Raw genomic sequence first — 27,679 nt, 5'->3', positions numbered from 1 at the left:
TTAGAGACCACCAAAACCAATACTAACACAGTTCAACAGTGAAAAATTTTTCAGTTGTTTTGGTGTTTTTGTTAAAATAAAACCTTAAGTGAGAAAAAAAAAAGCCCTTGAAAATAATTTCTGCAAAACATGAATTGTGAAACTCCCTACCATACCACAGTAGTACTTCCATGTCTCAGGAAACTGCTGCGCCTTGCCTTTTGAGTCTGCCCTACCCACTTCATGAGAAGCAGACCCAGCACAGTCCTTCTAATATTAGTACAGTAACAAGTGTTACTGTACTAAGGAACTTCAATGCAAACAAACCTTAAAAAGAAATTTACCCAGGACTACAGCCAAGTTCCTGCTCCTGTTTGAGGCCAAATGTCAACAACAACAAACATAAGTCAGACATAAATCCAACAGTTAGAAATAAGAAGCTCATGTGCCAAAGGGACTGTGGAATGCAAACTTCAGCAGGCTATGCAAGAACAACGGCAGCAGCCTAACTAAGATGTGTCAGCAAGAGAAGAGAAACAGCCTTGGGATACTTATTTTCATTTAGTAATGGCTGTGGAGCTTACAAACCAAAAGAATTTGACACCCACTGGAAGATTTATTAGTCATAACAGGTGTAATATATTAAAGCAAATCCAAAAACCTCCCTTTTTTTACACTAGTTTAAGAGGCACCTTGCTGTAACTCTGCGAAACCTTCTTAAAAAATAACTACATATTGCTCTAACATATCAGTCAGACTGTTTTCAGACAACAGAGTAGTAATGAGTCATTCAAGCATTTTACCTTCATTTGTGTTTTCTTTCCTCCTTGTCCCCAGCTTGTTGAGTTGTGGGAGGAACTGCTTCCCTGAGAGCCTGCTGTGTTCCAGACTCCTCCCTCCTCCTCCTCTTCCCAGCTGGAATGACGTGTTCCTGTCACTGGCCCATCACTCTCTCCCCAGCCATCTTGCATAGATTTAGAACCTTTAGAAAAACAAACAAAAAAAAAAGCTCAAAAGCAGTCTACAAAACCATGCAGCTGGTGATGTGACACTGCAACATTAACTGAGATCATCAGAATCGCAAAGGAATTAAAAAAAAATTCAAAAATGTGTCTTCACTCTAACAGCTGTAAAAACTTGTGCATGAATTCCAAAACCCAAGAGATTTGGTGGCACGTTCACATGTCATGTTGTGCAACTATTTTAAAGAAATGTCAAACCTTTAAAGATATAATAGCAATAGGGACCTCTTATACAGATACAGCTGCATTTAAAAGGCAACCAACTATTTTTGAGTGCAAATGAAAGCCTTCAAAGCACACACAAAAACCAGGGGTGCTGAAGACTCTGGTTCAGGTGGTTTATCAATTAATACTTCACTCAGTTTAAAACCTTAATACTCCCCTTGCCCTACACTCTTCCATAAAATTACAAAAACAACTTTTATGAATAACAACTAAGTAGAATCTGAAGGCAAACACCTGACATGTCTGAATATAAAAAAGTCAGGAATTGCAATTAGTCTACCATGGGAATCTCTACCCTGACCACAATGAAAATAAGTACAGCAGCATTTTATGGTGGTTTAAGAGATACCCTAAAATGCATCATAAATAAATACTCAGATATTTTAGAGGAAACAGCTTTTTAAAGTCTGTTCAATTGGGTACTAAAACTGAGGGCTGCTTATGAAACATACTGGTCCAAGTGCAAAAAATCTACCTCATGGCCCTTTAATTCTGCTACTTACACAAAAAAGGCTACAATAAAGTATTATGACTACAGAATCAAGAACACATCCTGGAAAAGTTATACTGGGTAGTCCCTGCAGCTTTAATTTATTTCTCGTGACAGTGCTTAAATATATACTATGCTACTACATGACCAGAGATTATTCTTCTGCACTGACAGCTCTCTAGGACTCTTGAACATGAAACTTCCGCCAGAATATTCTTACGCAATGCTGGCAGAACTACGTAAAGGTACTTTTTAAACAGGTAGATACTGGATCTATGCTTCCTTCTTTAGCTCCAAAATGATTTTTTCCTTTTTCTGATCACAGCTGGTCTGTATCCTGTCCCTAGATTTTGTTCACATACAGAACAGCATGTATAGTTTGCAGTTCTTGGGTTATGGCACACATGAAGACTAGTCATGGCAAGCAAGTGACCATGTACAGTATTAAAGGACTGTATTAAGCATTAACCAATCAACAGAATTTTCAATGGATCAGTTTCAGAAGTTCTTATTTTGGTCATATTTAGGTATCTTTTTATAGATAAAAGAAGACTGTCATCTAAAATCAGCTTAGCATCCTCAAAATGCCAAGTCTGTGCAGCAGGCATGGGAAGCCTCTCATCCACAAAAGCCTGCTGTAACAGTAACACTAAGGAAGCAAGCTTTTGTGTTTCAGAAATGGCCAAATTATTTAATTGGTACAGGAGAAAGGGAGAATGACCCAACAGCATATCTACACGGCACTTCATTTCAAACTATTACATGTTGCAATAGCAACATCTGGGCTGGAAACAGTTTTACAGTGGGTATCATCAAGTCACATTCAGTAAGACTGGCGTATCATCAGTAGTTTCTGCAGGAAACTTCACATCCAAATGTTATTGACTTTGGCAATAACATTTCTTTTGTTTGTTGTTTTTTCCTTTAAAAGAGTGAAATAAAAATGATACAAACCACTTACATCATCAAGAATAATACCCACAAAAACTCTTTAATATAGCAAAATTTTAACTCTGAAGTAAATTTTCAAAATATTTCAACATCTCATACAGGAAAGACACCATGGTAGGCATTTAGGTTCTACTACAAAGTGCAGTTCTTAAGTGTTACAATTTTTCTCACACAATTAAAAAAAACCAAAAAACATTCAAAGCCAGGATACACTGTCAAAGCATAGATAATGATGCAATGGCCTCCACAGTGAAATTTGTCAGTAATGTGTGTGCCTTTTCCAGATACGATCAGAAAAGGTGACTTATCATGTAACAAGTAGGCAGCCAGAGAAAAAGAGAAAAATACATTTTTCCTTACTGTGTTTCAGCATTTCCAGAATCAGAGCTGCTCATTTAATTGCTTAGTTAGTAAAAAATTTCCTACCTTAAAAGACAGAGTTTCAGTCATTTACAAACACTTTATACTCATCCATCAAAACCCCATTAAAAATATTCAACACTGCTTTTAGGTCTCAGATAACAATTCCTCCACAGGTGACCTATGTCAAAAGGCCAGACACAAAAATCTCCAAGGCAATTGCAAAAAAACTGTTATCTGGCCCATACTCACTAGATTTCATGGCATTCGGGGCGTTGGAAGGTGCATTCCCCCAGCCTGTAGTCGATGCTCCTGGATCATCTACTTCACCCCACCCGGGACTGGTTTCATTCGGCTCACCCCAGGCAGACGTACCATTATCTGGAGCAGGTGGAGTGCTTTTGCTCCAGACTGCACAAAGGAGAAAGAGGTTTCATTACAGACTATTCAGACAATGAACTGTTTACTGCAGTGCAGCACCACTTCTTTAATTTACTGCTTTTTTCATCTTGTTGAGAACTCCGGGTTCTCAGTAGTGTGGGTGCAAGAGAATTGACAATCATTCACAACTAATTTAGAGTGGGCACTGACCTCCAGGGATGAAAAGGAAGAGAATGCTATGATGAGTAATACTCTCCTCCTAGATTAAACATGAACCCATCATGTAATACTGTCCTCCTATCTGTGAACTTTTGTGACTAATTACAAGCATCTAACTTAGGGTTTTATATACTGACAATAGGACATATTTGCAGTACATATTATATCAAGACAGAATTCTTTAAAGTGTCTTTGAGTCAGAGGAGAAGACTATATAACAACAATTTCTTAATACATTTCCAGGCTATGTAACTTTTTCTTGTCCTTATTTCAAAGAAGAGAATATTTCTCAAAGTATTCTTTATCATACAGCAAAGCCAAACATGACTAAAAAAAAAAACTGTCACAGACATATTAAATTTCAAGTGTTAACCGAGTGTTTCAGAGCAAAATGTTTTTGACTAAAAATAAGTAAAGATTTTCTCCCCATTTCTCTAATAATTAAATATAAAAAATGCTATTTACTCCAGAGAAAGAGAAGCTCAGGGAAGACCTTACTGCTCTCTCCAAATAAGTGAATGCAGGCTGTAGCCACACTGGGGGCAGTCTCTTTTCCCAAGTAACAAGAAATAGGACAAGAGGAAATGGCCTCAAGTTGCACCAGGGCAGGTTTCAAATGGATATTAGGAAAGACTTTTCACCAAAAGGATTGTCCAGCACTGGAACAGGCTGCCCAGGGAAGGGGTTGAGTCACCATCCCTGGAGATATTTATAAAACCTGCAGATTTTGCACTGAGGAACACAGATAAGTGATGGACTGAGCAGTGCTGGGCTTATTAAGTTTATGGCTGGACTCAGTCTTAAAGGTTTTTGATTGTCTAATTTAACCTGTTCTGCAGAGCTCAAGTTGAATATGCAGATTTGCCAGCTAACAAACATTTCCTTTCCTGGCAAGGTGACCAGTATTCAGATCACAGTTACTGAAGCATAACAAGCAGAGGACTGATGGATTCAAATTTTAAAGACACTAAACACAGAACCAAATATTCAAATAAGAATTTTGTTTTCTTTATAGAATAAAACGACCAAGAATTAGTGGCTACAAGCACCTCTCTTATGCATTACGGTTACAAGCAAATATAGGAGCTTGCTGAAAAAAGGAACAAGACTAGTACCTGATGCTTGTGATTTGCTAGTCATTGGAGTAGGCAGGCTCTGCTCCCGTGGGGCCTGTCCTCCTTGTGAGTTCTTGTCCCACAGATTCACATTCTTGTAGTTATAACTGCTAGGATCTCCCCATGCTGAAGTGCCATCATCAATATCCATTTTTCGACTGATTGACTGTGGAGAAGGTTCTTCCCAGCCACTAGGCTCCTCCTCTTTGGGGGCAGCTGGCTGTGGTCCATTGTTCCAGTTTGGGTTTGGAGGCCGCCCATTACTCGGAGTTTGGGGCGGTGGACCCCAGGAACCAGAAGACTCCTGCTGTTGCTGCTGGTGCTGTTGCTGCTGCTTGTTCCAGGAGTTGGGCTGTCGACCCGTCTCGTTCCATGTTGAAGTTCTTTTACAATCGTCCCATCCACCCTTTGAAGCAGAGCTTGTATTTGCACCATTACCCCAAGTTCCAATCTCATTTTGCCCACCTTCACCCCAACCAGACACTGGCTTGTTTCCTGCACTTTCCCAGTTACTGTTTTTTGTTTGGTCAACTTCCTCTCCCCAACCGTTCTTTCCAGAAGACCATCCTTGATTACTTTGCCGTCCACCCCACCCCTGATCCTTACTGGAGCTGTCATTCCAAGAGGAAGACGATTTTTCTTCTTGCCTTCCTCCTCCCCAGTTAGAAGAATTGGAGTTCTTATAGTCATTCCATCCTCCAGTATTTTTGGGGTCCTTCCACTCCGTTGGGGTTGAGAGCTCACCCCATCCAGACTTGTTTTGATTGCTTTGGCTGGGTACGTCACCCCAGCCCCCTGAGTTCTTTGTCTGTGTGGCAGAGCTCTCCCACCCCTCAGTTCCTTTATCAGACTTCCCCTCGGGTCGTGGCATCTCTTCAATATCCCACACGGTATCTTGCTTAATTTGAGTCTGGCCCCAGCCGGTGTTTGAAAGCACTCGGGGGTCCAAGTCAGTCCTGCTCAGCAAAGTCTGCAGGACTGCCTGGCAGTCAGGATGCGTAGGCCTGTATGATCGACGTCCAGAATTGTGACTGTCACTACTTCCCGCTTTGTGGTTGCTTCCAGTGCTTTGACCTCCAACCTCACTTCCTGCAGAGCTGGAAGATCTTCCCCAACAGGGAGCCTGGGAATTGCCTTGGTTTTCAGGAAGAGGGTGGCCTTTTTGATTGTCCCATGCTCCAGTGCTAGAATTTGGTTGGTTTGGACCACTCCACTCTCCAATCTTCAGTTCATCAGACCCAGACAGCTGTTTCCATTCTCCCTGAGAGACCCCAGATGTTAATTTGTTCCCTTCACCCCATTTGCTTTCATTTGCATGCTGAGGGCCAAAGTTCCAAGACCCACCACCCGTAGACCTGTTATTGTTATCCCAAGAATCACTTCTTGACCCATTAGATTTTTGAACAGAAGCTCCTTTCCAGGAGTCCTCTCTATCCTTTCCATTGTTCCCATGGTTTCCAGAATTGCTCTGCCCAGAGACTGTTTCAGTTCCAGAAGACCCCCTAGCTGTACCCCAAGACCCAACACTCCCAGTCTTTCTTTCTCCAGTGCTTTGAGAAGGGATGTCAGTGCTCCTGGAAGGGTTCCCCAAGCCCATTTCAAAGGGCATTCCCTTATTCTCCATAGGGTTTGGTGAACTTAAGTTCAAGGAGTTAGTGTTTCCATTTTTTGGTCCATCAGTGTTATGAATTTGAGCCTGTTCTCTGCCAGAGACAAAGTTAACACCCGCATTTTCCATCTTTGACTGCTGTTCCCTAGAGGTCTGACCTACTGTGCTAATCTGTGCATTGGAGCTACCACTATCAGATTCCAGAGTTCCTTTCCTAGAATTGCCCTCTTGAACCAGTGCTGGCCAAGCAGATGGGTTGCTATTTGGGTTAAAGTTGCTGAAACCAGAACCGGGACTGATTCTGTCTTGTCCACTCAAGTTCCTCCAATTACCTAGTCCATTGTTACTCTCGGCAGCAGGGTTGGAAGATTGAACAGATTTAGCCTTGGGATCAGATTTCCAGGCCCCAAGATTACATTCGTTTCCAGCGCTTCCAGACTGGCACTGGCTTCCTTTTCCTTTGTTACTAGTGGTGCTTCCTGGCAGAGCGTTCTTCTCCAAGCCAGGGTTCGAGGCACTGTTGTTATCGGTGTTGTTTTCGGAAGAAGACTCAGCATCTTTGCTGGCAATACAAGGCCACTCTTCCATGTCAGACCCGTCTACAATCACCTTGTCCCAGATGTGAGTTGGGTTGGCGTTGGTGCCGCTGTTGGAGGAGGCTCCAGGACCCCAAGTGGAATTTGCATAATTTGAAGCAGCAGCACCTCCAATTGCTGAATCTAAAAGAAAATAAACCAACAAAACACCCAAAAAGGTCATTAGTAATCTGGATTATTTACAAGCACAGAACATCAGATTTATTATATCAGTTATCCCATTTGCAGAGCATAAACTCCATAGTAACAGCTGCAGCAGTATTCATAAATGAATGTATACTACCAGTGCCAGCTCATATGACTGCTTCCATGAAAATACGGCCAACAGCTGAAAAAACTGGGTAACTCCCCTCCCAGACTCAATTTCTATGTTATATATTCCAAAGTAAAGACCACAATTTCTGGTTGCTAATACTTGCAACAGAAGATAAGATCAGCTTTCAGTGCCTGTCTGAGGCTTCCAGTTCATTAGCTTAAACAATGAACATCCAATGAATGCCTTCCGGATCACCCTTCACTAAGGGCCACCAATGAGGATCCAGACTTTACAGCAAAGGTTAAAACTCCCTTGTAAGCTTTGAATATTGACGAACAGTAGTTTGTCTTCAACCACTAAGTCCCACCCACCAAGATCCAAAAAGATCAAGCAGTTCCCAAGTACATTCTGTTCCTTCTGTTGCTTTAACCTCAAATGCAAACTGAACAATAGCAAGGAAGTATGACTCCACTGATATTTTTATCCGTCTATCTTTTTAGCACAGAGTAACCCTTTTTTTTTTCCTTCCAATTAAAAAACTTTCTGATTACTCAGATCACAGGAAGAACTTAAAGAGGACAGACAAAGACAAGCTCAAAAGACTGCAAGGTTGCAATGTTTTGAACTTAGAAATGGTTCAGCCAATGAATGATGCATAGGCAGCTCTGAACTTAGCAAGTTCTTCAAATCAGTGAATTTAACAGAACATTTAATTTCTGTGAAGATGTTCTAAAAGTATTAAGACTGGGGTGCTTGCTCACATATAGCATGCTAAGACACAATTTAATGGATTGTTTTATGAAACCAGCCTTCCCTTGCTGTTTTTGACAGTGGCAATAATCATAACTATTGAAAGACTTTCACCAATAAAATGTCAACCTTTTTGTCCAAAACTGTTTTGTATGTTCTGAATTACCATCGGTATTGGAAGAATTACATAGAACACTCATCATCTCAGTTTCCTGCATTGGTATGAGACAATAGTATACTTGGTGTCATCTTTCAGGGCACTAGATTTGCCAGAAAAATTTCAATCCTGGTAGAAAAATGTCAATGTGAAGAAGGATTACGTGTTGACTTTTAGTATTAAATCCTCACCAACACCACCTATGACCATCTGGTGAATATAAGAATGTGAGCAAGTAGGTAAGCTGCATGATCTTTTCCATTGGGAACCTGCTTTTGTTTCCTTTCATGTGGTATGAATCTAACCACAGCATCAGTGCATACATGCTCGAGCAAACTGGGCCAAAACTGAAGTTCAGTTTGTCAGCAGCCAGGTGTGAGGTGGGATCAGCGATGTACGAGGCCGGTAACACTGCGCTTCCATAAACACTTTGATGAATCAGCTAAGACAGCCCCAGTGTCTCTCTCGTTCACCTGCTCATTCCCACTCCTCTGGAACACCTACACTCTCACATGCTAGCATCTCTGCTCTCACTGATATTCAGTTGGGTGAATGGGTAAAAGCCATCTAGACTGAAATTGGCTTTAAAAACAATCCTGATTTAATTGTAATGCAAGTCAGATCCCCAGCCCAGTTAACTCGTTATGGTGCAGAAAAATGCATGGGGTGAGGCAGGTCTCAAGGACCCATATCTTTGCTGGCACTCCTGACTTACATCAGGATAATGCAACTAACCACTGGATAATACAGCCATGTAACCTCCTAGTTGTTAATACACCATTAAATGAAGTGTAAAAATATGAGAATGTGTAATACCAAATCTCAACCTCAGAAAAACAAATATTAAGTGTCAAATAAATACATACAACTTAAGGAGCCTCTCAAAATACTTCAAAATGGTCCTCATATAGTACACCCAACAGCAAAAAAACGTTGCTCATGAGAAGTTTTGAAAACTTTTAGAATGCTTCAATAATACAAATTTTTCTTAGTCAGTCTACTATAATACTTGTGAAGGCATACCAGCACTGGGATTTTATATAGGAACCATAGACTTCAGTGCATGTTTTGTTTCAGGTGTTTTAGAAAAATAACTTCTTTCCAAGACATCTGTTTTTAAACTGATAAGGAAAAATTCTGCCATTGTAGTTAGACATTCACCTTCTCCTTTTTTAAACAGCAATTATCAAAGACAAGATAAATACTCTGTCAAACAGGGATTCACTACAAATGAATTCAAGTAGTGAGTGAAATCACAAAACAAATAGAATTATTATTTTTTCTAGAATCCTATTTAATAAGGACAGCCATCCCACCTAGCTCACTTCATTCTGTACAAGTCACCTGCTTTTAATTCCAAACAACAGAGAACTAAAAAAAGTTTGATTTCCACGATGGTAAAAAAACATGATCCAATTGATCTGGCATGATTTTCAAAGAAAACTCAGAAATACTGGTATTGTTATTTTCTTCTTCTCGACCTTCAGGTATTTAATATTTCTTTTTAAAAAATCCTTATTGTTAGAATTGAAGCTGTCCTCGACTTTGCAGGTCACCTAAGTCTTTCTTTAGAAGGCAGATATTTTGAGTGGACTTTTGTTTGTTCTGCTATTATAATTAAAAAAGAAATATTACAGCTACTGCAATTCACCAAGGGTCTAAAAAATTCAGGAGCGGCTTTAACTTCCCCATGCTCACCAGAAAACCCTAAAATCAATTTATCTTCTGGAATACAAAACGAATGGAAAAGTGAAAACAGAACAGTCACCACTTGTACAAAAAGGCTTATTTGAGTATAAAAAATAAGATTACTACCAAAAAAACAGAAGTGAGGAGCAACAGGTCATCTTTGTGTTTCATCCAGACAAGATGTGACAGACACCTACCCTTTGCAGACCTGGCATCTACATTCCTGTTTTACGAGATGATACAAAAATGTGACAAGCCAGGAAATTCATGTCAAAGAAACCTGAAGAGCCATTAGGAACTACTCAGTGACAACCATAAAATGCTGTTTATTTATGCCTCGCATTTACCTTGCTGCAGAACATTTCAGCAACCAATTAAAACCACTCAAAACATACTTGAAAAAATTAAACCTCTCGTTCCATCTAGTAGTAAAAATTATATCCATTGCTGCCAACAGAAGCCTGTACACTGAAACAGTAGAAGCTCCCCAAAAGCAACCTGAGTTTTGCTATATAATGACAGGCTTATGTACAATTTCAGCCATCCCTCTTCTGCCATGCACCAACACCTTCCTTTAATATCATTTATTATCATCACTTGCCTGTTGCAGTCCCACTGTCGCTCTGCAGCAGTGCTCCTGTCACTGGTTGTGCGTTGTTTGGGTTTGCTCCGGGTGCTGCTGGGGAGGGAGGCCCTGCTCCACCCCCAAGGAGCATGCAGGATGGCGGAGGGGGCTGCCCACGTTTCAGTAACACTTTGTGGTCCTGCTGGCAACGGAATCGCGGCGGCACCTCCCGAGGCATGTAGCGGGCGGCGCTTGGCGGTTGTCCGTTCGGCACTGCCACCCTTTTGGCATTGTTGCCACCATTGACTGGTGGCGATGGAGAGTTGCCAAGTGGGCTGGCAGCCACTGGTTGGCTTAAACTTGGTTTCGTCACTTCGGGCACTGAAAAACAGGAAGGATGAAAATCAGAAGTTTTTCCACTCAAATCTGTGCTAGCTACAAGAACTCACTGTGACTCTTTGCTTTCATTATTTAATCTCTTAAATACTGTGCAGCTTCCACCTTCTCAACAACCAAGAACAACTTAAAGAAGCAGGAACAAGCAGTAGCAGCAGACCTTTTTGCTTCCATGTGCAACTCTGTAGTCTAGGATGGAACTCTATGTTCATCAATTTTGCTCTAAGCCCAAAACTTCCTGCAAATGTAAAGCTGGCAAAGAATATACCCTAGACAGTGACTAATTTTAAAATATGAGCAGTCAAATGTAATGGCTCCACCTTCCCGACCATCAACTGGTTTTTGGATTGTTATGCAACATCATGTTTATGGGAAATCTGAAATCAGAACCCAAGTTTTCACCTGTTTACTAGGCCGCACAGCCACAAACAAACAGAAAGATGGGAAATAACCTGCCTCCTTTCGGATTCAGTGGTAAGAAATACGAGTTGTCTGCGCTGCTCTCCAGTAATGGAGTAATAGCTGACTCTCACCCAAAAGACAGTCCTACACAGAGCAACTGTATTTGGTTCACTTAAGGTTGCTCTGCTGGTCACCAGGTGCTCCTATAAGCAAAGACAAGCTCCTCCTGAGGACTATTATGTACCGAAGAAAAAAACCAAAAATCCTTGAGGAGCTAACACCATTACAAAATTTGCTCAAGAGACTCTAGTCAAACTAAGCACAATTAGTAAACCTTTTACTCTTACAAATGTGAGATCAACACAAGTGGGTCTCTCTTTGGCAACATGAATGCACAATTCGCCACATTTTATTTTTTAAGGTTTTTCTGATTTCTCTAGATAGTCTTCATTGCCCATACCTCAAGAAGTTCTTGTTAGCCATAAAATCAAGTTACTATTTTAGTGCTTTTCTTTCACTAATGGCAATTTCCCCACAAAATTTATCAAAAACTGATACCCAAAGCAAGATTAAATATATTTTTACAACAGTGAAATGACAACAGTTCAACTTTCAAGATCCTCACTCATCGGTCCTGCCTCCTCAATTGAACTTTTTTTATGTGCCTGAATTTAAGTTTCCAAACCCAAGTAATTTTCATTCATTTTGGTACCTCGCTATAAGCAGTACTTTTGTTGTCTTTCATGCCCTTTACAAAGGTGGTTTCAGTCTTGGTTATTTGTCTAAAACCGTTGTAAAACAGAGAACTGAGTATTTCAGCTAACCTATCTCATCCACAATCCTCATTTTTTCTTCAAGTATTTTGATGCTGACAACACATCTGCAGAATAGTTGTAGCTTCTCCATTTTAATCACCTCAACTTATTTCTTCTGAATACTCATATTCAGTGTTTCATCTTTACTCATATGTCCCCCTCCTTTTCTAACAGTTTTGGTAAAGATCTGAATCTTGGCTCAAGTCAATAAAAGTATCCTTAGGATCAAAGATTCTTACCTTTGGTTTTTTGATCTGTGACCTGCAAATTAAGAGCAAGAATGTAAATAGAGTTTTCAGCAGTGCAAAACAAACATTGAACATGTTGTGCTACATCACAACCATACTATATTAGCAAAAGAACAGAATTTGTTGTTCTATGAAAACAACCAACTGATTAACTACAAAAGTCTAAATAGTTTTCCTAGTTATATATACACACATATATTGAAGGTTTTCAAAGTACTACAACTGCTATAACAACTCTGCCTGATGCAAAAGTCTTGGCACTAACAATAATACTTCACTCATGATTTTAAGTACTCAATCCTCCTCCTCATCCCAAACATGGGCTTCCAAAGCACAAATAAACATGCGCTACAACATTACTGTTTGGAGATGAAGTATTTCAGTTAAAGAATAACAAAGCCTTCCTTCTGTTGAGAGTATCCTTACGGTAGACTGTTGGGGCCTGAAGTAACCACAGCAGTCTGTCTCTCTGCCATCTTCCCATTTCACCTTTCCTGGAACATCTCTTCCAAGGAGAAGTAACTCTAAACCTTACTGGATTCATTTCCACACTTACAAAGAGTACCAGTAACACCTATAAAGTAAATCTACTGAAAGCAACAAGAAATCAATGACTGAAATGAGCATTCATGCTGGCCAACAAACTCAATATGGGTTTGTATTTGTATCTGTACACTACGTTGTTTCAGCATAGCAGATTTCAAGCTACAGCAGTGACAAACACATCACTGGTATAGTCTCTGGAATAATGTGTATTGTAGCATTTTTTGAACCTGTCCATCATGAGTTCCACTACACAATAATGAAAAAACCCTAAAGATCATCATGTGTCAGGTTCTATGACACCTATTCTTAAAAGAAATTGCTGAACTAGTCCATATTTCTGGAAAGCACACAGCAACAGTATAGAATGAAAGAACAAGTAAAAAGCAGTTGAAACTAACCAAGCCAGAACTCCTTTGTATGGTAAAGAATAAAAACACAAACTGCACTAAACTGCTATGGTATTGTTTACTTTGGAAAGATGAAAACTGCAGTATGCTAAGTGGAACATTTACTAAAATACAAAAATCTTAAGCATGGTAACCTCACAGACATACACTATCCCAAAGCCTCAAGGACAATAAAAATGTATCCATACCAGAACCATGTCTGTACCAAGTCATACATCAATTTTCAACTTCACTCATGAAAAATCCTGTATGCATCAAATTACATCAACTTCTGTAACAGCTGAAAATTCTGTTACACACTTAAATGACCCTGATGCTTGGCTACTAAAGGAAAAAGGGAAAAAATATTAATTAACACAATCTGGTAACGCTGATAAGTTTACTATAGTCAACAGTAGACACATTTGGTAAATTAGGAACTTGTCTACTTGGATAAAAACCATTTAACTGAATCCTTGAAAAATTATAAATGATAAACACAAATTACTTTAGACAAAAAAAAAACAAAAAAAAAACCTCCTGCCTATAATGTCCCTCTCCTAGTCAAAACGATCTGGTTTTGTGAGTGCTTTCATCTAAAATTCAAAAGCTGAAAAAAGTATGACAATGTCTCATATTTGTATCTGTCATCTCTCTATGGGCAACCTATGAGCATCAGCAGGGTGGGAGCAGCCACAGTGAATGGGAAGCTGGAATAAATCTCAGCCTTCTGAGGAGCTACCAAACAGCTCCCTGGACACCAACTACACGTATATTTAAGCTGTGAACTTGCTTGTATAACTTCCCGTAAAGAGATTTTTTTTTAAACTTTATTTTTTAACTTTCAGATGATCCAGACAGAACAATTGTTTCGTGGTAAACAAACTTAGCTTAAAAATGGTAGCCTGAAATCATTGCTGCTTATTTGGTGAACACCTCTACAGCCCCAAAGAATCAACACACACATTTATGTTTTGTCCATTTGGCTGCCTGCTTTGCTATTCTTCTTACCTATCTCCAGCTACTACTGTCAAGTTTGGCTTCTAGGAGATTAAATTACTTAGTCTTTACCCTTCCTGAGAGTATGGCAGAATATGTATTGAGCAATTTACTAGGTGAGAGACCACACAGGAAAGCTGGCAAATCTCTTGTATTCAAAGCACCAATTCCTCAGTAAACACAGCACTGTTATCAAGATGATCAGTACAGCCTTTTCAAGTTTCCCTTTTATCACTGAATATCAGCACATAATCCTCAAGTCTTTACTCTTTATTCATAAGGGTCTGCTCTTTCTGGTTTCTACATATGTTTTTGGTACTTGAACATTAAACAGCACCAACACCGAGGCAAAAAGACAGTGAAGAGACCTTATCTGTAGAAACTGCTCTTTTGCACTGTTATTTGGGGATGTATCATCTGGATGAAGACAACTGACACACATTTAGCCGCACCCAGTTAAAACTGAGAGACTCAAAGTGGTGAAAAAGCCAGATTAAGAAAGACTCTGAATAAACCAAGATTTAACTGAAGTTGGTGCTGTTTGTTCTCAGCAGAAACCCACAGAACTTAAGAGTGAACACCTGTGATCTTTCATCACCTGATCTGTTACTGAAGAAACTGAAAAACAGAGTACTGAAAGAAAGTAAAGCCTTTTGCTCTCAGTTTCACATAATCACTGACATTGGAAGGAACAGCCTCTGGAAATCTAATCCGCAGTTCCCACACCTGTCCTCCCCCTGGCCCCAAGAGACTTCTCAAGTCGAAACAAAATAATCAAAACTGGATTGCACAGGACCACGCGAAACTCAGTTTTGAGCATCTACAGACAGAGGCACCACAACCCCTCTGGAAAACCTGTTCCAAGGGTTGCCCAGCCATGTACACACACAAAAAAGGAGTCTTTTTATGATTAGGCAGACTTTCAATATGTACATAAAACCTTATGCTTTGCCACCGGGCACCGTGGAGAAGAGTCTGCCTCCATCTTTTTACTCCCTTCCACAAAGATTTAACATACATTGATGAGATCCCCTGAGCCTGCTCTGCTCCAGGAGGAACAGTCATAACACTCCCAACCTCTCCTCATTTGTCAGATCCTCCAGTCCCTTAATCACATTAAAGGCATTTTGCTGGACTTGCTCCAGGGTGGTCGCACCTATCCTATACTGGGAGGCCCGGAAAGATTTTACTGGTAAAAAGCATGGATAACGTGCTAAGAGACTCAAGCTCCTATGTCAAGTTAACTCCTAGAATGATTATTCTAGAATCTGCCAGATGTGTTTTACAAAACACAGACCTTCTAGTACACCAAGTTTTAAACTTGTTTTCTTAGCAGAACCAATTTTTGGTGACTTACAAATTCTCCACAACTCAGACTTGAACTGGCAGACTTCAGCAAAAGCACTATTAGCTACAGAAAATGTAAAATGCAAGTAATACTTAGCAAAAAACATAAATGGAATCTTCAGTTGTAAATATTTCATATAAACTTCCTTAATGATTAAAAAAAAGGATCTTCCTGCTCTAATAAATATTTACTCAGTTTTACTGCAAGAATTGCAAAAGCCCATCAGTACTTCAATCCACAAACACCTCAAACAAGTAGCAGTTGTGTAGAGGGAGATCCAAAGAAGCCATATTAAGTAACTTAAATGCTATGTATCAAAAAAATTTTTATTTTACATAGCACTTTAAGGAGAAGAAATATCCAAGTTAAACACTTCACTTCCAGGAAAATGATGCAAAAAAGTGTCTTCAAAGAAGCACCACTCTAAGCAATCAATTTTTAAGTTCAAATACAAACAATTTAACACCTTATTACCACCAATACTATTTATGTTTCAGCTAGATAAAAGAATTCAAATATCAAAACCCACCTTCTGAGCAGAGTCCTTCTTTTTCTTATCCTCTTTCTTCCTTTTCTTGTCTTCCATTAACTGTTCTTCCCTTTCTTGCTCCTTCTCTCTGCCAAGACATGAAAAACAATGGTCTGAGTACAATCAAGTTGCATAAGAGCCACACATACTATAAACCTCTTCCCTGCAAGAAAGACAGTCAAGTTATCAGATTCCTCTTATCATACTTCATTTCTATCTGAGGGTATCTGTCAAATTGTGATAAGAAAAGCACCTTCTAGCTCAGTATGGCCACAATCATGCCACACAATGCAAAAAGGAAAATTCCTTTTTTCAGATCAGGTCTGTTATGGCAGCTTCCTACATAAATTAATCACACGCCTGATAATAGAAAATATCTTCAAAACATTTTGGCCAGAGTACTCCTATAATTGGGTCATGCTATTACTTAACGAAGAGTCTCATCAATCTTTTCATATGGTAAAAAAATAAAAAGGGAAGTTGTAATTTAATATAAGATAGTTTGGTCTGATACAACATTTATCTTCACAAGGGGAAGAGATTATTCTATTGCCTGTAGCTATGTCACTTGTAAGAGACTAGAAGTGTCACATCAAATCAAACCTATCATTTATTATACAAATCTCTAATTTAATTTCTAAGCTATTGTATCCACCCACAGAATTTCTGTGATGAAACTTGTAATATAAATTACGTTCCAGGGAATCTATTTTTTCCCACAAGAACATTCTTTCAAAAAAAGGAAAAAAAAACATGCAGCTGCTATTGTTGTCAAGCCATCATCTTGTTGCTATGTTCTTTATTAAATATGAAAGTACCATGGAATAGTTAATTTACTGCATACATACTATTGGCTGAGCTGTTTCTATGGTGAATCACATTTTTGTTAACCAATTCTCTTCACCTCCTTATAGAGAAATTTAAGGCCAAGTTTCCAGCTTACTTGGAGTAATTTCTTTTTATAGGGAAAGATTAAGACAAAGATCATTGATGTAAAAAGATGATTCGACAGATGAGGAGTAGGATCAGAGACTCTACAAATGGGAACCAACTAACAGCTATAATCAACAATGTTTAAGAAGAAAATTTTATAAAAATCAAAACAGTATTAAAAACAAAACCAGAGTTTATAATAGTACTGAACAATTTCTTGTATTTACACCTAAATCAAAGGACTTTTTTGACCACAGTTTAAAGAAAGAGTTGAGTTGGCTTTGCTGTCATGTTGTGCAGACTTTTCCTTGAATTGCATCTATACAGTAAAGGTAAAACAAATGGCATTCTTTTCATTTTCACTAATTACTCCAAAGTCAGAGTGCAACGAGACATTTACACAACTGATTCCTACAAAATTATTTTGAGATGCTACGTATTAATCGGTTCCTGATTGAGGACTTCCAAGAACTCTCTAAATGATCAAGGTCCTATAAAGAGTAATAAATTACTTCGTGGTTGCCTGAAGCTGCGCTCCTCTTCTTCATGGATGGATAAAATTGATAAGGGCAAGAGAGTCCTTAGAAATAACATCCTGAGGTTACCCCCAAATGCAATTACTACACTTTTTTCAGTGAAGCACAGGGGAGCTTGGTGTACTTTGCACTGCCTGTCTTAGCACTGAGACAGACGTTTTCATTTTCTTTGACCCACAGATTGTGAGCAAGATGAAAAAGCTCTCCTGTGACACCCTCATCATTCAAAGTTGCTATGACTTCAAATTATGTTTACTACTTTCATCTTGTCAAGCTATGTATGCCTTTTGGGCTGCCGTGCAAGTTACAACTATACAATATTTCCAAAAAACTTTCTTGCAGCAGGCAAATGTAAAAGGAGATGTCTCAAAAGAGCTGCTGAAAAATGGTAGGATCAAAATACCAAATGACTTCCATTAACTGCTTGGCACACAGGCAGCTTTCTACTTAAAAGCACTTTCCTTACTTTTGTGAGCAGATGAGAAAGGAATAGAAAAGAAAGTGAAAAGAACCACATTCACAATCACAGCTGAAACTATGGCTTACAGAGACATGCTGCCCTAAAAGGATTCCAGGACAAAAGATCCATAGCCTGAAAGTAATCACCTAGTTATGGTCTGCCTTTGTGATAAATTTAGGACATGGAGATTGCTATTGCTGCTGCCTTGGTTTTTGATCTATGTGGACTAAGGCTGCAGAGAAGCCCTTTTGCTTTGCATGACGACCTCCCCTTCTGCTCTTTTAGTAGAGATTTAATATTCCATTGGGTGCATCCTCAACAACCACAATACAGCAGCAACCAACACTTGGTTTCCTTCATTTACCAAAACTTGATTTAGGCTTCAATTCATGTAAGCTCTACTAAGGTGGAAGGGACCTATGTGAACACTTGGGCTACATCACACGTATGAGTGAGCGAAACCTCCCAAACACGTCAGAGGTACAGAGTTACACTTTCCAGATGACAGAGCAAGAACAGATGCTACAGACACACTAACAATGTACAACCACGGTGAAAGCTCACTGAACTAGAAGGGTAAGTATTGTTATTCTGGGTATCACGAGCACTGTCTTCCCAATTCTACCCTTCAATGCATTTCACTAACACTTGTTTTATGATCAATGATTTTCTTCTTCAGCTGGATGCGAGATACTTTTTGAATGCAAGTTTAACTCGCAGTGTTAAATGTTCTGAGAAATTCAACAAAGCTTTCAATCACTTCCTCGATTTATTCCAGAGATAATGCTGACCATTAGCATCTCATTAGCCAAAAGGCAGTTCTTCCTGGCCTGTTGAAAACCCAGGGTCCATCATGTGCTTTACAGTAAACAGCTGCTCACACTGAGGAGATCAACATGGGGAGAAAACCCATCAACTCCAAGCAGAGTGAATTTAGAGTAATACAATGGGGTGTGGTTCCGGGTTTTGTTATGAGCACACTGTAATGGGAACAGGGACACACCACAACCTTTAAGAGGAAGTCAGCTAAACAGCAATCAGCAGCCAGCTTTTTAATCTAGTTTTTTTTTTCAAGAAAGCATGTGTTGATCTAAAAATATTAGCTAATAGCACTTTAAGATCTCCCACAAAATCTTAGAATCAACATAACTGAAAAGTATTTAAAAAGCATATTACAGATTTTAATTCCAAGTACTTAAAGTAAGGCATATTAACAGTTTACAAAATCATGAGAAACTGTAAACTGTAATCCAAAACGTTACCTTCACTCTAAAAAAACCCAAAACCAAATAAACCCAGTATCTATGATGCATGACACCTTATCTATATTCTTAAAACAACCTATTCTGGCTAAGTCAAAAGAAATTATTTTAGAGAAAAGGATTTTTTTCCACTAATTAACTAGAGACGTAACAGAAAACAGTTGTGAAGTCCATGTTATTAAAACATCCATTTCAGGGGGGGGAAAAAAATAAGGCAAAACCAGACATTCAAAAAAAGTGTTTCCCCTCAAAACAATTAAGCTGTTTAGAAAATTGTTAATTTCCTGTAAAATTCTAATACTAATTTTTCCAGAAAATTCTATTTTAGAGAGTTGTTCTGACAACATGATGGGCTTAAGGCACAGGTAGAGGACAGAAGTTGCCTTCAAAGCTCTTGCTGTCACAAGCTGAACTGTGAAACGAGATGATGTGCAACACATTGCACACTATCTGCTGCCAACACACTTGGATAGGCAGAGATAAAGCGTCATACAGCATTAGTCTACACAAACCCCATAATCCTCTAAGGTCACCCTCAAACTAAAACTGCACAAAAAAATGTACAAGTGAAATGTAAGAAATGAAAACTCCTAGAATGGCACTTTAGGGCATGCAACTCCCAGTTCCTTTTGCATCACCACAGGACCATGGTGTGAGAGTTTGGAAGTTCCTCACAGGTGAAGATGTGCACTACCAGTACTGTGAGTCCTCTTCCCTACTCCTGACCTCACACTTTACCTCATTTCAGTGCAGTCAACTTGAGTTAGCTCCACTATGACACAGGAGTGGCAATAAGCTTCTACAGGTGCACCCTGTCCTCTGTGTTGTGACAAGCATAGGGCAATTTACAAACCGGCTTCCAAATTGCGAGACAACTTGTGCAGCTTCTTGCAGAACACTGGGATTCTGAAACTACACTTGCAGGACCAGAAGTACTTTTCTATCTATATAGCTGTGACATCAACAACCGCTAAATTTTCCCTCAAGCCATCAGCCACAACTAGCCAGAGCTAAAGGTCTTCACCATAAGCAGAGAATGATTTGCATGCACAGACCACTGTCACTTAGAAGCAAAACCTGAGCTATTAAAAACCTGAGCTCTTTCTTACAGATAAGCCTCTAGTGATCCAAACTATCAGACCACAAATATATTTCAAGTCTTTTGGAAACAGACGGAAAGACTCAAAACTTGATTAAACCAGAAATTTATCCAACAATAAGGTACCCAATATTGGTCAAGATTTGAAGCAAAAGGATTTCAAGTGAACACTAACTACAAGCCCCTAACTTCTCAACACTGCTGAAAGTTTTCTCGGTATTGTGGTAAGTTATACAGCCTGGATACCAGCAGAATTGGGCATCACACACTGGTGTCTCAGATGTGTTGCAAAACAGCTTTTAACAAGCTCAAGTCCAGGTGCAAGTTCCACGACAGAAGGTCCCCTCAATTCATACAGGGACAAAATCTCTTACAGCTAAGTGAAATGTCTTCAACAGTGCTATTTCACAAACACCTTGCTGCTGCCATGGGCAAGTGGTTTTCATTTTCTTCCACTTTATTTCTCTTTATCAAGGTCTGTCCTTGACCTTCACTTGTTTGGACTTTCTCTGGAACTTAGCTGAGTGTATGGGAAGCAAATTCAACTCACAGTAATGCGCTAAAAAGAGTAAGATGATTAGAATTAAGGGTTATAAGCAATGAAGAAAAGGCATATTACCACCTCCCAAGTGAGTTCTTTGAGGTGCAAGCCCTTATTGCTGCAGCATTGAACACTGGCAGTCTACAGCTTTAAAGATGGATGCAAGCTTTTAAATCATATCAGGAAGCTGAATGTCAGAGATTAAAAATGAAGCAAAATTAAATGCACCACAACTGGAGCATAGAAATCCTTACAAGTTTACTTCACTTTCATTTAACATATCCCACTTAACAGGCATGCTTCATTATTTCAGCAGCATGAGAAGAGTGTGGCATGTACAAACACGCAAGTGTGCTCCAGTGCATTTAAAGAAAACATCAAACAGAAGCAAGATGTAACACAGCATGGAATAAATTCCAGGGCTGACAGACCCTACATTCCTAACAGGTAAAATTACTTCCACTAGACTAAGCCATGTAAATAAAGAGTTATGATCTTGCTGATCAAAAGAGTCAAAATGGGATTAATACATTTTACCTTAAAAAAAGTTAAAACACTTTCAACAACATCACAGCCTTCTTTCTTATTAGGCAATGCTTGCATGCATAGATTAGACAGCCATACAAAATATGCTTACATGGGAGATAGCCATTTCAAAAGTCAGTCTTTAGGCCGAACTAACAAAAATGGAATATGAAATTACTTTAGGCCAAGTGATTTCTGATGTTTATAAGGAAAAACAACTGATCCTTCAGAATAGCATTCCTGAAGACCTAGGGTATAAAAAGTTCAAAGAGGGGAAAAAAAATTATTTGTTTCCTTGAAGTGAGACAGAAATTCACAGCATCACTGAAGAACTGCAATAACGAGGCAAGAGATAAACTGCTCAGTTCAAAATTGGCCATCTAGTAAAAGGATTATTGTCCCACACTTTCTGAATCTAAGTGAAATCATGACAGCAGAACTCAGCCCGTCAGAGTGTGAAATTAGGACTTTTATATTTGCAACATGTGTAAATAGTATATACACCATATGTAAGATAAAAGCCTGTCCTCTCTCTCCCAGTGAAAGCTGTGGATTTTATACAAACACAACATACACTCACCATGTATTAAATAAAAAGACTTTAGAAAGGGCGCTTTTAGAAGAGCTCTAAAGCAGCATTTTCAGAAGATTATTCCTTTTCAAGAGTAAGCTGCTTTTTCTTCTCTTTGGCTGAAAACCAGAACAGCGTCAGAGTGAGAAAGCTGCGTGCTCTGAACAGCGGCTGGCCCAGGTGATAGGCCTTTATCGCAGCACAGCATCAGCAACCGGGTGCTGCTGGAGATAACCACCAACCTCACAGCATCAGCACACTGACTTAGCTCAAGGGACACTGCTCTAAAGGAATGCTCCTTACCAACTGTTATTACACTTGTTAACAGAGTGAAATTAATTCTTTGTAGTGTATTCTATATATAGAATTTTGTGGTGTATCTATATACACCGCTATCTATCTATATCTTTGTGGTGTGTTCTATAAATATTCTATACACCTATGCAGAATTATTTATAGAGAGACAACAACTGAGCATAAAGGGCTCTTTACTTTAAAGAAGTGGATGATATAAGGCCTACAGTACAACAACAAATGCTCACAGAAATTGAGGCTTTTTCTCAGCACTTCAGCAACTGAAGGGGGCAATTTCAGTTTTAAGAGTCATCTGTTTACCAGAAAATCGTGAAATATGTTAAAAAGATAAAAACGATTTTTAAAAAAAATTCTCTATTTCTTGCTTGCACTCCTTTAAGCAGAATTACTCTTTGCAGCTGTACAATATCTATCTATTGATATACTAAAAACCAGGCTTCCAGATACAATCTAAACTTCCTACATGTTAGCCAACTGATAAAAAGGAAAGCTTTAAGAAAATGGAGAGCTATAGCCAAAATTCTAAAATGTAAGAACTGAGCAAGTTTTCTCCCCTACTTCAAGCTTCAAACACTTTGGAGCTCTTGCAGATCTATAATTATTATTTCATAGCATGCACAATCATGCACACTAAAGACACAAGTAAAGTGTGTTCAGACAACAGTGAAATGTGGTAAAATTAGCTCAAGAGTGGCAAAACATGAGGTCAGAAATTTGCCTATAATTAAGATGTCCTGTAATGTATCCTATCAGGACATCCTTTTGGCAAGACACAGTTCCTTACAGGACTTCAAGATTTTATGTGATGATCAAAAAGCCTTCTTTTCCTCTAAAAATGACTCACATTTGTAGAAACCTGCATAACCTATAAGTGTTCGTCAAGAAAAAAACCTGTGTCATTCTGACAGCCACAAGAAACAGCATGGGCCAGTAAAAGGGTAACAGCTACTAGAATAAAATCAAGAACGAACCCGTGCCTGCTACAAGGACACGTCAGTTATTTCACAGGGAAGAGAGAGCTGGCAATCCTCAAGATCAATGTCTTCCCTCTATGAGAACCAAAACTGGACACACTATGTTAAAGATGGACTTCAAAAGTGTTGAATCCCTTCTCCTGACCCACTGGCTATATCCCTGCTAATACAGCACAGCACATGGCTGGTTTCTTCATAGCAAGGACACCCCGCTGATTCACATTCTCCTTTTTCTTTTGCAGGACCTTCAGGTGTTGTTTCTGCAGAGCTACAGTCTAGTCAGTGGATGTCCAGCCTGTGCTATAGCAGGGGGTTCTTTTGACACACGTGTAGTACGTTCCAGCTACAATTGTTAAATTTCAAGAGGTTTGTCAGGCCCTTTTCTCCAGCCTACTGTGTTTCCCTTGAATGGCAACCTTAATCTCCAGAGGAGTCAACCTCTCAGCCTCGTTTGATATCACCTGCAAAGGTGCCGAGGGTTTCTTCCATCCCAACATCATTAAAACAGATGTTGAACATGACCAGCACCAGACTGCCCTGCTGCCAGTGCACTTGGCACTGCTGACCAGTACCAGCTCTGTGTCACCAGCTGGAAATGCAGCTCTGGAATACTTCCTCAAAAAAAATGTACTGGAGTAGAACAAAAACATAGTTCTGTACTTAGTGGTCCAGTGAGCAGGAAACTAATTACTGACACATCCTCTGCAGAAGTACTGCAGCAGGTAGCTAAATGAGCTACCCTCCACTCCAGGGCTGTACCAGGACACCGCTGCATTCAGCAGCCCAGATCAATTCCACAAGTGAGGCTCAAACCTCTACTGGCAGCTCTGCCAATGTCTTACTGGGGCTTTGAACACGTTACAAACTGGGACACAAGTATTATTGCCACCTTAGTAGTGCATTCTTGTAGGTATGTATGAGAAATGCTATTAAAATAATACTTACTATAACCTGACTACAGCAGAAACTTGATTTTAACAAAAGAGCTCAGTACTTTCTTAGATTACAAACTTCTATTTTAAATGCCAAGAAAATAATTATTTTCCAACATCAAAAAAAGTCGCAGGAAATTTATCTATTTCCCATAGTAAGGTAACTATGCCACAGTGCACACAACAATTATGACACTTGTTTTAATGTCAGAATGTGACATCTCAGAAAAAAATACTGAATAAGGATAATACAGTTTAATAAAATGAAACATGTTCTGCCAGAGCATCATTTGTGGCACCAGAAGAGGCTGCACAGACAGTAAAAAACTAGATTATACAGAATCTTTAACAAGTAGTTATATTTATTTGAAACTTTGACATTTATATATTTGTGTTTCTCAGTCAATAAAACCTCAGGACCTAAAAGCCATCCTGGTAAAGATCCAGACTATCTACAGATAAAGAACCGAATTGTAGGGGAAGGTGAAAATAAAGAAAACATCAGACAACATTAGTACAGTATTACTCGTTCAACTTTTCTAACACACTTGAAAATACTGGAGGCTTTCTTAACGTTCATGATATGGCACTTCAGATCAAGAAAAAAATTAAAATATAACTATCAGTGAAGCAGTTTCTATTTAGTGACTGTTAATTTACTGGGAAAAAATCCCTCACCAAACCAAGCCCAGACACAGTCATACTGCTTACAGGCAGCTTCTACTGAATGGCAATATGCTTGAATTCTACCTGCATGGGGATATTATAAAGATACCCTCACAGTTGCATAGTGGTATAATTTACATTTCATTTTGGAAGGAATCTGATTGCTTACTTTTATTCAGTTTCCAAAGAAACGCTCTAAATTTATATGCTATAAAAACCAAAACACTTTATGCAAGTTAATAGTCTGACAAACACATTGCATACCTCCAGATCTGTGTAATATTATAAAATTTTCCACATGCAGTGCTTCAGGGCACTGTAGTAATGAAAATAACATTTATCAAACTGTAAGTCATTATTTTAATTATACTAAATCAGAATACTAAAGGTAGAATGTATTTAATTTTATCAGTGTGAACTTAAGAACAAGGCTTTCCACACTAAGTTATTATTCATTGGTTGTAGGTCAAGGTGGAAGAACCAGCAAGTTAAGGTTGTTTTTTAAATGTATTAGAAGTTCAAACAACTCTGTACAGCTTGCTCAGATTTTCTTGGCGAAGGTATTAAGGTTTGTATTTTCCACTCCATTTATTACCTGAGGCAATATTTATTTTTAACAGGTAAGAAAATTCATTCAGTTACTTGCTGCAAATATTCAGTTACAAACTTTCAGGCCTGTCATGATCCATATCAGGAAATCTAAGTTAAAGGCAGAAGCAAGGAACGTATTTTGCAGGTCTGGAAAATACTGTGTAAATCTCACCAAATTACTCCATCTTGGAACAAATCTACCTAAATATATGTTCAGCATATTCAGCTGAAGCCAGGCAGGTAAATTCTTGATATTCCATTACTACAAGGCACGCTCCATAAATTAAGGCTTATAACTAGGGTCATATAAAGCATGGGGGTTTTATTAACTGCTGTTCTTGAAGACTACAAACCACTGTTTATTCTCAGTAGAGACAAACACTGTTCCTCTTCATCCTTAGGCCAGCTGAGCTGAGAGCAGAAGCAGGACTAAAGACAAGTAAAAAGCCCCCAGGAACAAAGCTGTCCAGCCAGACTGCAATAAAGCAGGACAAAGATGCAGGTGCTTTCAATTTGAATCCACTGTACTGCACAAGCATAAACTGGCACTTGCATTCGGCTATGCCTCACACTTCACTGGGCAAGCTGTTCACCTTGCTAAAGTACTTCAAATAAAAGTTTTGATGCCCCTTGTTCTAAACTACACCCCTATGCGTTTTGTGCAACATGCAAAATGCAGATAGAGCACCATGTAGGAAATAAACCCTGTATTTGCATGTGCGAAGCATGGCAAATAACTATTTAATGTTATTGTGCCTTATATAATTAGGCAAATGTCTAGCTGGCTCAGTCTTAAAACAGATGTATGCTTTTCTAAAGTTCCTCACTATCTTGTCATTTTAATGACAGTATGTAATCATAACCTTCCTCTGTCAGTTGAGGAAAAAACCTCACAAGTGACTGAGATTTATATTATTATGCAATAGTCAAATACATGATGCTGTAAGAACTATCAATCTTGACAATCACAAAGCTCAAATACAGACAATATTCAGTCTGAAGAAAGAACTTGTTTACCAGCCAAGTACCATGGATTAGAGAGCTCTCAGAACGCAATTAGGACTATATACAGTCCCTTCACAGGGAGTTGCAGTTAAGCACAGTGCATACTGAACCCAAATGAGAGAGATCTGTTACAGGCAAAATCCAGTCTGGTCTGCAAGCAGGTAACACACACTTAAGTTCTCATGTTGACTCTGAAATGCAGCTGTTGCATCCACTCCCTTCTCACCCTCTGCCCCCGTTAATGATCTATTTCCTTAAGAAATACCTGCTACGTTTAGCAGCTCAGAAAAGTGTGTATGTTTATTTACTTTTTACCTTTTTTCCCTTAGAATGGACTTGGGGGAGGAAAGAATAGCATTTAATAACACATGCTGCAAAACAGAGCTTTCCCAGGATATGTTACAAAACAAGAGACAGCACGACCTGCTCAAGGTTACAGAACGACTCCATTGCTCACTCTGAATTCAAAACTGGTATCCTTCTGACTCCTCCTGCATTTTCGCTAATAAAATAATACCTACTGAACACTTGCAGAGTTCCTTTCATCACAGGATGTCAAAGGCCTTTATAAATATTAATTAAGCATTGCAACAACACTAAGAAGTATGTAAAACTTAATTCTGCACATGAGTAAACCCAAGCAAAGAATAAATAACTATGTTCAAAGCCACAGGACCAGTCAGCAGTATGGAGAGAAACGGCTCTTGCCATTAAGGAACACTCCATTAGAAACAAGGACATAATTAATACCCCAAATGTGATGTGAAGAGCCCTTGATCACCAACACATTACTATAAAACCTGGTCATGTGCAATCCTGCAAAGACCACACTAAATTTCAGGCAGCATTCTTAGGAAGACAGTAACTCTCTCTTCCTCCAAACATAGCAAACAGTTCTCACGAGACTTTTTAAAAATTTAAAAATTTTGTTTGGCAACTTTCCTTAGTGAAGATAACTTAGTGGGATATTCTTTGGTAAATTAAAATTACCCAGTGATATTGAGCTCAGACACAATTCAAATATGAATTCAGACCTCACAACTGCAAGTAAGCTACTTCCTAACATTCAATCATATACTCCAATAATTAAGGAAACAAAATACCAGATTTTTTTTTAAGAACTCAATATCCATTCTCTAAAGAAATAACCACAAGTCCGATAAAGTATACTGTTTTTACAAACTATAATGGATTAATCACTTAAGTGAGTACTCAGTGATCTTACAACTTCATATA

The 27,679-nt window shown here is 38.9% G+C and overlaps 1 protein-coding gene across 12 annotated transcripts in view; it reads right to left on the bottom strand.

Moving 5' to 3' along the window:
• TNRC6B (trinucleotide repeat containing adaptor 6B) overlaps window positions 1-27,679 on the bottom strand; it is a 132,846-nt gene that overhangs the window by 37,767 nt on the left and 67,400 nt on the right. For all 12 annotated transcript variants that reach the window (XM_059846486.1, XM_059846491.1, XM_059846488.1 and 9 more), the window contains 6 exons: window positions 16,034-16,121; window positions 12,217-12,238; window positions 10,401-10,745; window positions 4,743-7,070; window positions 3,280-3,438; window positions 783-961 (listed from right to left, as the gene is read on the bottom strand). In XM_059846486.1, the coding sequence (XP_059702469.1) occupies window positions 783-961; window positions 3,280-3,438; window positions 4,743-7,070; window positions 10,401-10,745; window positions 12,217-12,238; window positions 16,034-16,121 (3,121 nt within the window). The remainder of the gene's footprint in view (window positions 1-782; window positions 962-3,279; window positions 3,439-4,742; window positions 7,071-10,400; window positions 10,746-12,216; window positions 12,239-16,033; window positions 16,122-27,679) is intronic.

The sequence above is a fragment of the Haemorhous mexicanus genome, chromosome 5, assembly GCF_027477595.1.
Source record: "Haemorhous mexicanus isolate bHaeMex1 chromosome 5, bHaeMex1.pri, whole genome shotgun sequence".
Classification (NCBI taxonomy): domain Eukaryota; kingdom Metazoa; phylum Chordata; class Aves; order Passeriformes; family Fringillidae; genus Haemorhous; species Haemorhous mexicanus.
The sequence above is the reverse complement of the archived record's forward strand: the minus strand, read 5'-3'. Positions and strand labels throughout refer to the sequence as shown.